General features: G+C 39.5%; 1 protein-coding gene across 3 annotated transcripts in view; it reads right to left on the bottom strand.

The window, feature by feature from the left end:
- MID2 (midline 2) overlaps positions 1 to 17,560 on the bottom strand; it is a 250,305-nt gene that overhangs the window by 96,429 nt on the left and 136,316 nt on the right. For 2 of the 3 annotated variants that reach the window (XM_075184561.1, XM_075184562.1), the window contains exons 4-5: positions 12,784 to 12,927; positions 5,192 to 5,299 (exon numbers count right to left, since the gene is read on the bottom strand). In XM_075184561.1, coding sequence (XP_075040662.1) covers positions 5,192 to 5,299; positions 12,784 to 12,927 — 252 coding nt within the window. The remainder of the gene's footprint in view (positions 1 to 5,191; positions 5,300 to 12,783; positions 12,928 to 17,560) is intronic. The other variant, XM_075184563.1, reaches the window with a different exon arrangement.

The raw sequence follows: 17,560 nt of genomic DNA, 5'->3' as shown, positions 1-17,560 counted from the left end.
GTGAATAAAGGTATCAAGATAGCTGAAAAAAAACTATAATTTAAATAAATATAGTTCTCAGTTTCTTATTACCTATCTTAAATAACTTGGATAACACAAATAATAGGCTCACATTTCTTCTCTAACAATCCATATGTTACCTGAATTAAACACTTGCTCATATCCAGTGTACCAATAAGCATTATGGACTAAAAAAATGACCTTTGAGCCCAAACATAAAAATGTCAAAAACATGATGCAAGTACATGATGCAAGCAAGATTAGCATTTAAGTATAAAACATAGAATGGATGGTAAGTTCCAACTTACCCTCTTCCTTAAATACATCAACTCCAACCACCTTAACCTCCACTTCACTGCTGACACCAGCATAGAAGCCATTAACTTTTTAGATCTCCAAATCTACATCGAACAAAATCAGCTAGAAACCAAAACCTTTTTTAAAGAAGTGGATTTGAATTCATATATACCCTCCACAAGTAATCACCACAAAAACTGGATGCGAAATATCCCTAAAGGACAGTTCACACGAATAAGATGGAACTGTTCCAAAATAGAAGAATATGACAAACAGGCAGAAATACTTAAGGGCAGGTTCCTTGAGAGAGACTACGACCAAGAGACTGTGGAACAAGCTCTAATAAATGTTAGAGATACACACAGAACTAGCATTCTATGTAAGAAAAGGGAACAAGAGGCAAATCTTAGTTTCCATTTCATTAACACTTACAGTCATGATTCCAAAAATGTTGAACACATTATACAAAAGCATTGGAAAGTCCTCCTAGGAGACGACAAATTGAAAGAAATCCTCTCAAGCAAACCAAGATTTATCTATAAAAAAAGCCAACAGCCTTAGAACCAAACTGGTTCATAGCACTATCCCAACCAAACAAATCCAATACAAATGAGACCTGGCTCAAAGAGAAGACAAAAGGGTTCTTCCACTGCAACAGGTGTGCAGCATGCAAAGAGAGCGGCATTAGACACACCAAACCATCTACCCAATACACCTCACATACCACTGGGGGATCTTTTACAATTGAGGATAAAATCACATGTGACTCCACAGGGGTCATTTACCTCCTCCAATGCCCCTGTGGGCTCCAATACATCAGGAGAACCATCAGAAAACTACACATCAGAATATCTGAACATCAGAGAAATGTCAGAAAGGCTTTCGACAAACACAGTGTTTCTGACCATTTCACAAAACATCATTCCAAAGACCCATCACTATTGCAGTTTATCGGCATCAAAAAAGTTACTAAACCCTGGAGAGGGGGGGATTACATTAAACACATTTCAAAAGAAGAATCGTAATACATATAAAACATGAAAACCCTAGTACCAGAAGGACTTAACATCGATTTTAAACTAGGGTAATTTCTCTGAGATACACTTCAACACCGTACTTTAGCATTTTAAAGTCTCAAATGAGGGGCATTAACAGACACCTTTGCTACCGAGATAGCATAGACAACATATTATGGGGCTTTGCCCATCTTTTTAATGTCAGTACCCACTGGCCCGATACAGGGAAGACCTTATGGACATGCCTCACAGCCTTTTGAGGACAATCAGCCCAATTTATAATTTATATAACCACCGGGCGACTATTTGCCTTTTTCTGCTCAATATGTGCTTCCATAATGATTTACTAATACATTCTATTGCTTTTGGGACTATTAAAAGGATAATATTATCCTCAAGCATAATTACATGATATGCCTAATATTGGAGGTGCCTTAAAAATAAATGGACAACATTGTCCTCAAGCATAATTACATGATATGCCTAATATTGGAGGTGCCTTATATGTGAACTTACTGCCCTTCAATATCGAACGTGGTTTCTACCACTAACTGTGTTCTAATTACGTTCTGTCACTCAACGGACTGAGAGTGCCAATTCCCGTGTATCCAGGAACCGTGGCCGTCCGCCATCCTGAGGGTCTGCGCATGTGCAGCCCTTTCAAACCTTCAGTACCTGTTGCTTTTAATTGATTGGATGATCAGGCAACCCTCCCTATTTAAACCATCTGTGATCATTACCTGGTTGCCTGATCTTGGAGTCTCATTCCCCATGAGCCTCTGAAGGTGTTCCTGTGTTCCTCGTGTCTGCACGCAGCCGATTCCTATCCGCTGTCTCCGTTGCTGCTGCAGAGTTCCTGCTCACTTCAACTCTCCTGTGTTCATTGTGCCTGCACGCAGCTGATTCCTATCCGCTGCCTCCATTACTACTACAGAGTTCCTGTTCACTTCAAGTCTCCTGTGTTCATCGTGCCTGCATTCAGCTGATTCCTATCCGCTGCCCCCGTTACTTCTACGGAGTTCCTGTTCACGTCAACTCTCCTGTGTTCATCGTACCTGCACTCAGCTGATTCCTATCCACTGCCTCCATTACTGCTACAGAGTTCCTGATCGTCTCAACTCTCCTGGATTTGATCTTGTCAGCTCTCCGCTGCCTCCACCTCTACTACTGGATACCAGACAGCCTCAACTCTCCCGTGTTCTTCATGTTTCCAGTTCCACTTACTACTGCTTCCTGAGTATTGCATCGTGGATTCTGGATTACCTGCCGTGCGCTGCACCAACCTGATTACCACTTCCACCCTCCAGTGGTCTCTCCTCCTGCCGGCCTTCAGCCGTTCAGGTATCACTGCACGTCTCTCTGACAGCCTGCTCTCCTGAACCGCGGTATGCATACTTTCCATTGACTTTGCTTGTGTATTGCATATCCATCTGGACTGAGTTGTGTTCTCCTCCGGAGCCTCCTATCCACTGAAGCTATTGTTACTATTGACTTTGTCTCCTATTGCATGGATAGTTATTGTGACTTTGTATACCTCAAGCAGTGCTTGTCAGTTATCGTTGTATTGTGGATATCATCGTGGGATCAAGTTCTGTGTGTCCCGTGTATACTCTGCTTTACATTCATCTCCTCTTGCCTCTCCTCACATATATATAGCAGTGGTACAACTTGCTGACGCAGACCACTGACTCCTGTTCCCTGTGACACCAGTTTCAAGTATCCTCTCACATAAGCAGTGGTACAACTTGCTATACGCAGACCACTGACTTCCCCGTTACCTACCTTCACCTGGATTCCATTCCTTCACTATAGACAGCGGTACAACTTGCTATACGCAGACCGCTGACTCTCACTACCTCCTCGCTACTCCTGGACATTCCTCCTCACTATAGCAGTGGTACAACTTGCTATACGCAGACCACTGACTTTCCTCACGTTCCCTTGTCCATCTGGTTCCTCGTGTACATTCATCTACTCATTACCAGTTGCTGCTAGTCATAGACTTTCCTCGAGCATTCTCTCACCATCTGCTGTTTCTCCTGTTCCGTTGTCACCCTGCTACCAGAGAACCATAGTACCATCTCTATTTCTCTGGTAAGTCCATCATCTGGTGAGATCCTGGGCAAAGACTCCTAGTGCCCGTGACACATTCATACTATGTTTTCATTTGTATCCATTTGTAGGGCGCTTTTGTTTGTTTACTACTATCAGCTGTTATGCTGTAGGAGCATTACAACCTAGCATGTATCACCCATTGGACAGTACACCTGTCCATCATAAGAACTGACTTATCGCAGGACAAGGAGAAACAACCTATCAGCAGCCCACTATGGTAAAGGGCGCCTTTTTAAATCCACAACATTGTCCTCAGTTTATATGATTCCTGAGAAAGCCACCAGGGTGAAACGCGTTGGTTTGTATTCATTTTGAAGGATCACACTCAATAGAGATGGATATCGTTTAGTTTGTGGATTCCACTTTACCACCGCTTGGTCAGCGGCAATCAAGACCCGCTTGCGCACATTTACTCTTTGAGTATCGAGACGTCAGCCCGGCAGCAGGACGCTTGGGCGTGCCACGGAGACAAGTTTACACGGACGGGAGCTAACCAGGTACACGGGAAGTCTTTTTCAGCACAGCTGTAGCCCTGCCTTACTTAAGGGTAAGTCCGTTACCAGCCCCTTATATCCGGTTTTTCCCGATGGACATATCTGCCCTGCTTCTCGACTAAGGACTTGTACAAGACTTTTCACTGCAATACATTTGGAATATGGACTGACACTTTTTAGTCATCAAACAGCAGTATTGTGCAACTATTATTTACATGGTCTGCAGCATTGTGGACAATTTATACCGGGCAGTGTTTACAAATATCATAGCGTTATTACATCAATTGATGGTGTTGTTGCTTTGGTTTCAATGTTCCAGCAGTTACCATTGCATTATTGTTTTTGTTTTCTGAGTTGCAACTCATTGTATGTATTTTGCACTTCAATAAATGTTATGAGATAAACATATCTGTCAAGCGCCCAAAGGATATACTATTACTATCAATGTAAGTATAAAACAAGATGTAATTTTGTGGAAAGGGATTATTTAAAAGGAGCTGACAGCTGTGGACTAGATATATTAAGGAAGGTGTTCCCAAATTTACAGGTAGGCACCGCAATGTATTCCTCATTGCAGGTTTTAGTTATGTGAAGGAATCGCACCTGAAAATTCTCTAGCTAGACACATAGGTGTACTTGCTAAAATAAATAAGCAGTGTTGGCCCACACTTGTTGTGGTTGCTAAATCAGCCTCAGTGTTGAACAATGCCATTTACAGATATCTTTATAGGGCCACACTCAACTTCAATTCTTCATTGACAAGGCTCCATGTGTACTAATTTGCCAGGAGAATGCTAGGCATTAAATGCTTAACATTCAATGCTTATTTTCACAGAATTCATATCTCAATGTGCTTGGATTAACAAGAATCATCATCATCATTTATTTATATAGCACCACTAATTCCGCAGCGCTGTACAGAGAACTCATTCACATCAGTCCCTGCCCCATTGGAGCTTACAGTCTAAATTCCCTAACATACACACTCAGATAGACAGAGACAGAATAGTGGAAATAGAATTTTACAACTGTTTTTGTGGCTCTCAGAAAGAGGAAAAAGTGTTTTTTATGGACTAGCACATTTAATCTGTCACATGGATGCCCTGACTTTCCATATAAAAATGATGGAATTCCTAACGATTTCACTCTATGAATGTGCCACATACTCAGACATCACTGTCACACACAATCTGTAAAAATACATTCATTGATTTGAGTGTGTTATAACAATATATTGCGTCTACTTTATTAATCATATTAGATTCTTACTTTTGTCTCTTTAATTTTTACTGCAATCATTTGCTTTCTTCTCAGTATAATATCCATAAGTTCATCACATTCCTCATTGAGTTTTGCCTCATGCATGCTGGTGTTAACCTGTAGAAAGACATTAAATACAAACACTTTTAGCATGGGCACAATCCACTTATTACAAATTTGAAATCAGTTTAGCAGAATAATAATAATGTATAATGAATAATGGCATTTTTAGTAGATTAAATGTGATGGGATAGTACTGTGAACTGACATGTTCAATTCCTCATTAGCACTTTGCAACAGACATCTTATATAATCTGCATTTCTTTTCACTATGCTGCTTGCTTAATGGTATAATACTAATAGACACTACACTGCAGCTGCAACTACTATTAGAGAGCCATATGACACTATTATGAATTGAGTGTGCATGGATGAATCGTATTGTAAACTGCAGTAACAATTTTTACCACTTGTTGAACCTACAGTAGTGGTCAAAGTGGGGGTGTATACGGTGGTATGCCATACCGTCACTTCTTCTACTGCCTTTATTGTAAAATAATCAAATTGCATTCCAATTACATTTTCATACTGCCACTTCCAAATTTCCACTTTGACCACTGGCCTACAGTTTATTGTAGGTAATTCAACAATGTCAAATGTGCAGGAATTAGTTTTTTAGCTTGAGTCATGATTTAGACACACATTTAAAACAGTCTAATATCCAGATTAACTTTTTTTAATTGATTTCATTTAGTAGTTTAAAAACTGTATATATCACGGTGAAAATGTTTCAGCTTACTTTTTTATTGTTTTATTTGTTTTTTTCTGCCCTCTAATATTGATATCTCTCTGACAACGCCAGCATAGGTTTAGCCAAAGTAAAACAAAAAAACTACAGCTACACATTTAGTGTACTTTATGCTGGAGTGACTGTTTCACTTTAAACAGTAAGCAATACTCGCAGCTCTGAGGCAATTACTAATAATGTACTAATATGAAAAACAAATTCTAATAGAAATTTTTAGCAAGTATAGTATGTCTGTTACATGACTTCAAACCTGCAGGCATCACTGCTAAAGTCGCCAGTTGGTACAGAGCATATCTGTTATCTACATTAGGGGATTCTGACTTCTAAGTTACTGCGGGGCACAAGTAAAACACATAGTAGAGGCTGTGAGAAAAAAATGTGGAGTGTTCTTCTTATAGGAATGACACAAATCCCAATCAATTTACCATGCCATGCACAAATTGTCATTTTTAGACACTATACAGTTAGTCTAGACATAAACATGTATGTACATATGACACAAAAGACAAAGTGAGCTGCAAGACACAAATACCCATATAAACACATCTAATTTCACTGGTGGTAAGTGTATATAAACATTCCATAAAACACAATGCTTCAGAGAAGTTAAAGCCCTTTACACCCTTTAAATAAAACTATTAACCGATTGATTTCAGTGGTGTTCAATGTATGTCACTACTTCTAATTATTTTGAATCTCCTTGTTATTAAATGGATTCTGGTTGTGTTCATTTCTTCCCCTATAATTTAAAATCCTCCCACACACACAATTAAAAATATTTAGTGGCCAGTGAAATTGTTCCACTTCTTAATTGGTCAAACAGCTACATCAGTTTCATCTATTTACTAAACTGCGGGTTTGAAAAAGTGGAGATGTTGCCTATAACAACCAATTAGATTCTAGCTTTCATTAACTTAGTGCATTCCACAAAATGAATCTGATTGGTTGCTATAGGCAACATCTCCACCTTTGCAAATCCGCAGTTTAGTAAATATGGTAGTGGTACAGGTTTCAACACTGAAACCACTGGTTCCTTGTGGGAACTGTGCTGCAGGCCGCAGGAAATCGCTTAAAGGTTCCTGTGTGGTCTGCAGGCAAGCAGTTGCACAAAGCAGAGCCAAAGTAGAGAGTCTGCCATTCATGCTTTTCCTTTCCCAGAGAAGCAAACACGTAAATAATTTAAATATCTTATATATATATATAAAAGAAGTTTGTTTGTTTCTTTGTTTGTTGGTGAATATCTTCCACAATTCTCAAGGTAAAGCTGTCAAATCTTACATTGTGATTTAGTATCAAAAAAGTAAGCTATTACATCACATAGCGACAATGCGACATAGTGACAAGTATTGAACATAGTAGTTTTTGGAGGTAGACAATTGTTTGACCGCTGGAAGGAAAGCTTGTGATAACACGACATAACGACAACACGACAGCAACAAATCTTATTTTCTAAATAGCATTTATGGTCTATTTACCAAATAATGGCTAATATATAAAAACTGTTTCACATTAAAAATCAGACCCGCGCAATGCCAAGTGACCCTGCTTGTTTAATAAAGGAATGGGACAGGTAGGGCACTACACAGATTAATAAAGTTTAAGCACTTCATCAGGTTAAATATATATATGGAGTTGCTATGTTCTCCCCTTCTTTGCATTGGCTTCCTCTAGATGCTCCGTTTTCTTCCTGCAGTCAATAAGCATACTGGGATGTTAAATGTACACTAATATGTGTGTGTGTGTGTGTGTGTGTGTGTGTGTGTGTGTGTGCGTATTTTGCCGTTTTTGGATTGTAAGCAGGAAGTAATGTGAATGACAACATATTCTCTGTACAGCGCTGCTTAAATTTGGTTGGCGCTATATAATTAAATCAAAATAAATAAATATATATATTGTTCTAAACAGATTCGGTGTCATCATGCTCACAATAGGCAGAGTAATCTTATTCTACTGGTAAAAACTCAATATGATAACCTTTGATGTCAATACTGCAAAGTGTCTACTGAAAATCTGAATTTCACTTTCTTGCATAATCCAAAACCTGTGATGTCCCTCGAATGCCTTTTAGTTCAACATAGGAAAAAGAGTTTACTTATTGCATGTTTGATCAACATTTCTACAATACATGTCTACAAAAGGCGTTACGAAAACATGGCATTTGTTATAACCTCTTTAGGAATACTGTTATTTTTATCTGTAATTTTAAGCTATACAATATCAATCACATCTTGCCTAGAACAATGAGAGGAAACGCTGTCCAGTGCTGAATTATGCTACAGAATCTTGTATAATTAGAGCCTCTAAATGCACGTAAATCAATCATACTTTACACCTCAGATTAGTTGTCAATGAAAGGCCAATGTGTTATTCCACCTCTCTCTAAGCACTCAGCCATTGTGTAGTGTCATTAATAAATATATATATATATATATATATATATATATATATATATATATATATATATATACTATTATTGTTGCTTTTAACAATTTTTAAGTAACCTTTACTAACACCTGCAATGTTTGGTATTTGTTTTTAAAGTTCAAGGGCTGCAAACTACTGTGAGAGTATCACCTGCAGCTCTGGGAATATCAGTTTTCCTGAACCAAAAGGGTTTATAACATTTTTCTAACCACCTTACGAGACATGATACACGTAATGAGAAATAAGAGGACTCCATAATAGTAATAGATATTAATTTATAGAAAAAATTGTGTATTTTCACAATAAACATTTCTTACGTATTATCAGTGCAATATGTTATATCTTATGTCTTGTTGGGTTGCCAGTTTAGTTTTTGAGCTACAATGTTCCTTTAAGAACTCTTGTATATGAGTGATAAGTCTTAATGTGTAATGGTAATATATGCAAGATAAAAACCTGTAACCTGCTATGTGATATATTCTTATTACATTAAACAGTATCTATGTAAGCCTCTAACATTTATATGTGATATTATTATTATTACTAATTATTATTATTATAAATAAATTTTGGGAGTGGATAAACACATTGCTAGGAGTTCACAGGAATACAATTTAATGTTGTAGTAAAAACAAAATGTAGTTTAGTGCAGTTCACGGCATATAATGATGGTCTGGGCACAAGCACACTGGATATAGCAGCAATCAAAAGAAAACACCGTTCACACAGGCTCTGAGGTAATGCAGGGATGGGTCCCAGCCACAGGACAATGCTGGAATATAACAGTTTTGGTAGCAATGCAAGAATATAACAATGTCCCTGTGACAATGTAGGCAAATAACAGTTTTTACTGCAAATGCCCCACTGAATGAGCAATGACAATTACAGAAGTCCTTGCCTAAGGATACTGTACAGAGCTGTATAAATAGTATGCAGATGCAAAGCCAAATCCATCAAGATCCAGCAGACTATAAGTTGCAAAGCCAGGTACCAGGAACCAGGAGACAATAAGCTGCAAAGCAGGTATCAGGAACCAGGAGACCGTTGAATGCATAGCCAGGAACTGCTTGATGCAAGGTCAGAAGCACACATGACACAGATACAGGAACCTAGCATGAAACGCTATCACTGGAAATTATCTACACGTGTCCATGTCAGGTTAAAGACTTCCAATCAGCACTCGGAGGGGTAATTAGACTTGCATGGCAGGTCTGAGTAACAAGCAGAATGCATAGTTAATGAAAACCCAACACACATACATATATAGCACACATTTGTCTGCATTTCCCTACAAGGTAATCTATAGAAAGAATTGTTCTGTTTTTGAATGTGAAACAATACTGTCATATGCATCCTTTTTCTCTTGAAACCATAAAATAAACGGAGTATTTAATGTAGATTAGAATATAAATGGCAACAAACTGGGATGGATTATTATTCAGTATATAATCGACAAGGCATAAATCTATGACTGACTCTGACATCACAAAACAACTTTCACTCCAGATTTCATAGCACAAAAAATGCACAATGCATGGTATGTAATTTTTATTTCCTCATAACATTGCACAGAAATGTACTGCTGACATATTAGATACCAGAAAAAAAAAACTTTAGAGGATGAATGACAATAAATGTATCAGCTTTTAATCTTTCTGAAATTGCGTCTCCCACTCTTTTCTCTTTGATTTATTCCCTGAATCTATATCTCCCCAACTTCTTGCTCTAGGCTCCCACCACCTCATTATGGAATATTTTATTCCTCAAGCTGCCAAGGTTTTTCTTTCATCCTCATTTTTATGCTCTCTACATATTTAATCTCTCGCTGTGGTTTACATTTTTTTCTCTCTATCTACTTTTCATTTTTGTTTTTCTAGTCCCTTTGAAAGTTCACAATGTGTTTTTTTCTATTAAGATTAACGCTGAACACCTATATTGTGATCTGGGTGTTCGGCCATGTGTGTAACCAGGTTGCACTAAGCCAGTTGTTCAGGAGCTGTGCTGAAATAACAAGCACACTGCAGTATTAGGTTACCGCCTTTTCCGTGTTGTATAATGAGCTCATACAAACAACTATGTGAATCACTGTTCAACCCAGATTTAATTGGTTATAACAAGCTGATTAGATATGACAATCCCACTGACAGTAAAATGATAAATCTATTTGGAGAGACTGATCAGTCAGCATTGCACCATTTGTGAGCATTTACCTAAGTGTTTTGAAATGATTTGCACAAATATCTTTTTGTCAGTTCCAATAGTGATGCAGCAAGATATGTTTTACTCTAATTAGCCTACGAAATATTGATTTACTTGCAAATATATGTGTTAGAATCATAAATTGAAAAGTAAAGGAAAAGCAGTGAGAGCTATACTATGGTTAAAACTGGTAGGAGTATAATAAGCAGTTTGTTTTTGCCTGATTCCTTAAGGAGCACAAAATGGAAGTAATGAGCTTTTTAAAAAAAACAAACAAAAAACAACAACAAAATGCACATACATTGCACATTCACACATCTGTATTCATCTACATGTGGATTTGAAGAATTGTCTCCTGTTCTATACAGGTCTAGGTATGTTCTTCACTGACAGACACAATAGATTGCAGGATACATACAATACATATGTGGAATAGTAAGTCTGAAGAGAAGGCACAGAAAAAAAAAGTATTAACATAGCAACATAGTTGATAAGAGTAAAAAACGACACCAGTCCATCAAATTCAACCTATTTTGGATCTCCTGTGATCGCTCTCTTATATTTGAAATTGATCCAGATAAAGCAACCGCCAATGTGTTTCAATCAGGAAAAATCCCTCCTGTCCCAATATTGCAGTCTTATTTCTCCCTGGATCCACTACTGTCCTTCATTTTAATTAACGGTCATAACCCTGGATACCCTTTTCTGCTAAAAATTTGTCTAACCCTTTCTTAAACATATCAATTGAATCTGCCATCGCAACCTTCCCCGGGAGTGAATTCCATATCTTGACTGCCCTTACTGTAAAGAACCCCTTCCTTTGCTGGTTGTGAAACTTCCTCTTCTCTAACCTAAGGGGGTAACCACATGTGCTGTGTATAGTCCTTAGGGTAAAACGTTTCCACCAAAGTTCTCTGTACTGACTCTTAATGTATTTGTACATAGTAATCATATCCCTTCTTAGATGCCTCTTTTATAAGGTAAACATGCCTAAACTAGCTAACCTTTTCTCATAACTTAATGACTTCATACCCTTTAACAATTTTGATGCCCTTCTCTGAACCTTTTCGAGCTCCAAAATGTCTTTTTTATAGAGTGTCCAAAACTGTACTCTGTATTCAAGATGACGTCTTATCAACAATTTGTATAGTGGCAAAATTACACTGTACCCCCTTGTAGCTATGCCCCTTTTTATGCATGTCAGTACTTTAGTGGCCCTTGCAGCTGCTGCTTGACATTGAGCACTATTGCTAAGTCTAGTATTCAGTTATTGTCATCTATTAATAATATGGCATTAATGAAAAAACATTAAAAAAAGGGTTTGTTTTTTTCCCTATGAACCACTTTAATCAGGACGTTATTAACGTCTCCTGTGCATAAAATGCATTTTTACAGTTCCCCTTGATTGCAAATATATGTTCTAGCATGCATATGTGACAATCATCACTATCACTTAGCACTTACACTTGAATTGTAGCTGTTGCAAGCGATACAAATTAAAATCATGTATCTTAGAGATGCACAAAGCTTGAATCAGACACTGAAGCGTTTGCTCGTGCTTAGAAAGCCCTTGCTGTACATTGACTATGTGCACACAACCATTCCCCTCCCAATTCCGTATATGAAATCATAGCATGTGTTAATTTTCCTTTGCAAGATGAATTGCATACACTTGTGTTCTCTGGTGTATAGTTTGTTGATGGACATGCGCAGTGCAATTTAACGCAGAAATACGGCAAGTATCTGCATTTACATTCCTTAATTAATCAGGCCATGTATGTTTACTGGTCTCTCTTTTTGCTGTACAGATTAATAAAGTACTCAGCATTTCAAATTTTGGAGCAGTTTCATTCAACTTAAACAGTACTTTGATGTTATGCAGTAAGAACAAGTGATCTGGTCCTCATTGTCTCTGACAACACCACATTTTTTAATTTACTATCATATTACTATTTCATTCACTACTATTGAATATTTCTCATGTTAATAAATGTATTAAAATTAGATCAATAGTAATAAATCCCTCTTAGCACCCCTGGATATATGGTGATATTTATGCAATCTGTTCACTGGTCCTATGTGACTTGCATAGTGGACTGGTTTTGTTTTTAACTTGCATCACATAAAAACTAGCCAAGTCATTACAATGTTCCTAACAAAAAGCATAAACCTGTATCACGCAGCTTTGAAATTGTGTCTCCTTTTTCCTGTTGTGAACAATTGCAGGCTGATGGATGTGTGCCTCTGTCAAGGTAGTTGCAGTGCATTCTGGGCTTTCAATTGTATCCACTCTAACAATTTGCTTGATGATAAGCTGAAATTTCAGAACAACCGTTAAGCAACAAATAAGGAAAAAGTAGATATAATGGATAAAGGAAAGAAATGGCACACTGCTCAGTATAATTTACATTTAATATGGAACATTTATTAGATATATTAAAACAATAACTTTTTTTAGTTTTCAAGGTTACTAGAATTCAAAGATTTCTCCTATAAACAACTGGGCATATTTCTCGGCGAATAATCAAATTGTTTAACTAGAGAAAAAAAATATAAAAATAGTATTGATCTAGGTGCCTCTTCAAGCAGTATAGTTGTGAATTTTTCACTATCTTGTGCTGACATAGTTGCAGGCACAGTTTTCCCTTTTGGGAGCTGCTGAGTGACCATCTGCTGGTTTGTGGTCCCATAGAGATATGGGCATTCCCGCAAGAGTAAAAACATAATGTTAAAGTCCTGTCTATTATAAATTTTGCACCATTCTGTTGATTTATTTCAGCTTCCCTTTTCTCTCCTAAAATACTGCTGAAAGCCAATTTATGTCTTATGGGTCTATTTATGACCAAACTTAAATTGCTCATGTTAATTTTCATTTATTATCAGAATGATAAGCAATAAATTAAGGTGGCAATTTTTAAAAATTGATTATCTATTACAGAGGCTCCGATAGTGATCTATTTGCGATCACTTTATTTACAGGTTTCTATGGTCAGACAAAATTTGCGATAGGGGGAGACCGAAGCCTACCAGTGAGGGATCACAAGATCTATCTCCTGCGATACTCTCCAAACAGGTGATAACGGCTAAAGCCATCCTAATTTCGGAGCTGGAGAATTAGGTTCTCAAAGACACCTAAGGGGACTAGAATTGTGACTGAAGAGGCTGGGACCGGAGCTATCTGCTGCATTCCTCCATTAATAAATAGCCTCATTACCATTTCTATGCTTTAATCCCCTGAAAACTTTAGTGTTCAGGGATAATCAAATGATAAATAGGCCCCTATATGACGTCAGTAAGACTTCGCTGTTGTGTCTAGTTCATGTGTTTTATTTGCATGTTTGAATTGTTTTATTGGTCTCCAAAACCTCCAAAGGCATGTAAGCATTAATATGCTTTGCAGAGGTAAATATAATACAGTTTGAGGTAAATATTTCAATCTGCCCAGCTACCTCATCAGAAGGTGCACCCTTTTGCACCCCTGCACATGTCTACACAAAGCCTTATTAAGCTATGCAGTTTCCAGTACAAAAGGTTTATTTGGAATAACCTGCTGGTGTTTACTGCTTCTCTTTGTCACATGCCGGTCTCCTGCAGCTGCCGCCTGGGTGCCCACGCACGTACCCGTCTCATGACTCCACACTTGTCACCTCCAGCTGTCACTGCAGCGGCGATTCTAATCGCCTTACCTTTCAAACTTACCCTGCTCTCCTATTCGCTGTCCATTATTGACAGCTCTTTATAAGGCTCCTCCCCTCACTCTACAGTGTTGGTTCTTTTAGTCAGATCCCTGGTCTCGAAGCAGCTCCATATGCTCTTTGTGCTATCCTGCATTTCTCAAGTGTACTGCCGAGATCATCTCTCTCCATTCTCCACTCCTTGTTGGTAACTGCCGCAGATCATCGATCTCTATTCTTCAGTGTACTCCCGCAGATCATCACTCTCTATTCTCCAGTGTACTGCCACAGATAATCGCTCTCCATTCTCATCTCCTTAGTAGTAACTGCTGCAGCTCCTTGTTTCTGGTACTCTGCTTCTGTTAACCTTTCGCTATCCGTGCTTTGTTCTCTCAGACAGCTCACTGGGGACTTCTTTAGAGGGCCGCGACCTGCAGGGCGGAAGCTGTGAAGCCCAAATCCCCTTGTCGGAACCCCTGACGAAAACCTTCTGCTCTGTTAGATTTCGCACCTCTAGGAGAAGTACTACCAATAACAGCTGAGACCCAGAAGGATCCAATCTATCCTAGTTGGAACGTGACAATAAGAACCAGCCACGACAGATCCTGATAGAGAACCGTCAGATGAGGATTTGCTTTAACACCTCGTTTATAGGTTGGAACAACAAGATGCTGTACAAATACAGCTGCTACAGTGTATGCAGACTTTGGCTACCCCTCTGAACGCCTTACAGGTAGCTCCTCTGCCATCTCCCGCAGCTCAGGCCCCGGCCCAATTTCAGGCTCCTGAGGCACCTCCTGCCCCCTCTGCTTTATGTCTGCCTACTCCCTCTAAATATGATGGGGATCCAATGTCTTGAACCTATGTTCTATTTAATTCAAGCTTCTTCCTCAGAACTTTCCCACATCTAGTTCTAAGGTGGCAAACATCGTCTTTCTCCTGTCTAGGCCTGCGTTAGCCTGGGCCTCCCCTCTGTGGGAGCGTAATGACCTCCTAAATGACTCTTAAGTGTTTATCGCGGCGTTCCGGAAAATCTTTAATGAACCTGGACGAGTTACCTCCACGGCCTCTAGCATTCTTAGGTTAAGCCAGGGTTCACGTTCAATGGCGCAATATGTTATATAATTGCAATATGTTATATAATTTCGGACCCTGTCTTCAGAACTTTAGTAGAATGACGAGACCTGGTTGCTACCTTCTGGCAGGGGATGTCGGAGAAGGTAAAGGACGTTCTCTCCTCCCATGAACTGTCTGCTACCTTAGATGCCTTGATCTCTCTCTGTAACACAGAGGAACCCTCGAGATGCCCATCTTTCAGGCTGGTCCCTCGCTTTCAACCTCCCAGCTCCCCTGACGAACCCATGCAGTTGGGTCTCTCTCGTTTAACTCCGGAGGAGAGGGAGAGGAGAATGAAGAATAAATTGTGTATTTACTGTGGGGACTCTGAACATCTTCTGAAGTCATGTCCTAAGCGGTGGGAAACGTCAGACCTTAGCTTGCTCGGGAGAGGTCAGGCTCGGAACGTTTATCTTCTCTCTGAACTCCCCTTTTGGACAAACGTGTTCCTTTCCCATTACCTTGCATTGTCCTACTGGATCTGCCCGTTGCTGTGCTTTATTAGATTCTGGAGCAGCCAGAAACTTCATTTCACAAAACCTAGTGAATCAACTGGCCCTCCCTTCCGTCCTTCTGAAGAGACCAATTGTCATTACCTGCATTAATAGGTCCCGTCTCGTTAATGGTCTCATCTATAGATGTAGCAAACTCCTTTCCCTACAAGTAGGGGCTTTACATTGAGAAATAATCTCTTTTCTTATTCTTCCACTAACCACTAGACCTCTTATTCTTGGTCTACCCTGGCTCCATCTACATTCACCTCATTTGGACTGGCCCTCCTCCCACATTCTGGCCTGGGGCAGAGCCTGCTCGGGAAGATGTCTTACACAGGTCAAACCTCTGGGGACTGTTAGCACTTTGCTGGATTCTACCTATTCCACCCCAGCATTCCACTTTCGCGGACGACTTTAATAAGGTCTACTATGAGCGGTTACCTCCACACCGACCCTGGGACTGCCCCGTCGATTTACTGCCTGGGAAAATTCCTCATATCCTTACCTGAGACAGAAGCTACCGCACTTTATATTAAAGAAAATTTACAACATAGCTTTATCAGGCCCTCTACCTCTCCAGCCGAAGCCGGGTTTTTCTTTGTAAAGAAGAAGGACGGAACCTTGCTCCCTTGTATCGACTACCGTGGCTTAAATGCCATCACGATTAAAAAACGGTACCCTATCTCATTGATCACCAAACTATTTGATCGTATTAAGGGTGCAAGGATCTTCACGCCAGGCCGTGGGGCCTACAACCTTATCAGAATACGAGCCGTCGACAAGTGGAAGACGGCGTTCAACACGTGGGATGGCCATTACGAATATCTAGTCATGCCCTTTGGGCTGTGCGACGCTCCCGCTGTTTTCCAGAGTTACGTCAATTACATTTTCCGCAACCTCTTATATTTCTTCGTAGTAGTGTATGTCGATGACATTTTGATCTTTTCTCAGGATCTTCTGTCTCATCGCCTCCATGTAGCGGAAGTTCTCTCCCGATTACGCAGAAACCATCTTTATTGCAAGCTTGAAAAATGCTCCTTTGAAGCCTCCAACCTATCCTTCCTCGGGTATATTGTCTCTGGCTCGGGTCTTCAGATGGACCCTGAAAAAGTTTGTTCTATTCTGGAATGGCCTCGGCCAAACACCCTTAAGGCTATCGAGAAATTCCTAGGATTCGCAAACTATTACTGACGATTCATCTCAGGGTACTCTACTATCATTGCTCCATTGGTAGCCCTCACACGGAAGGGAGCCGAGACTCATTTGTGGTCACCAGAAGCTGTTTAGGCCTTTATGTTTCTCAAAAAGGCATTTTCCTCTGCACCCATTCTTAAACAACCTGACATGTCCCTTCCATTTTTCCTTGAGGTTGATGCCTCTACAGTTGGGGTAGGAGCTGTTTTATCTCAGAGGTCCACCCAAGGCAAATTTCATCCTTGTGCTTTCTATTCTCGCAAGTATTTGCCAGCAGAGAGAAACTACACCATTAGAGATAAGGAACTGCTTGCCATGAAGTTAGCTCTAAGTGAATGGTGCTACCTCCTGGAGGGGGTTCGGCACCCTGTCACCATATTCACAGATCATAAAAATCTACTTTATCTCCAGGCTGCCCAGTGCTTAAACCCCTGTCAAGCTCACTGGTTGCTCTTCTTTACAAGCTTTG

This window comes from Mixophyes fleayi, chromosome 9 (genome assembly GCF_038048845.1).
Source record: "Mixophyes fleayi isolate aMixFle1 chromosome 9, aMixFle1.hap1, whole genome shotgun sequence".
NCBI classification, from domain to species: Eukaryota; Metazoa; Chordata; class Amphibia; order Anura; family Limnodynastidae; genus Mixophyes; species Mixophyes fleayi.
Note: the sequence above shows the minus strand (reverse complement) of the source record. Positions and strands in the feature narration are given on the sequence as shown.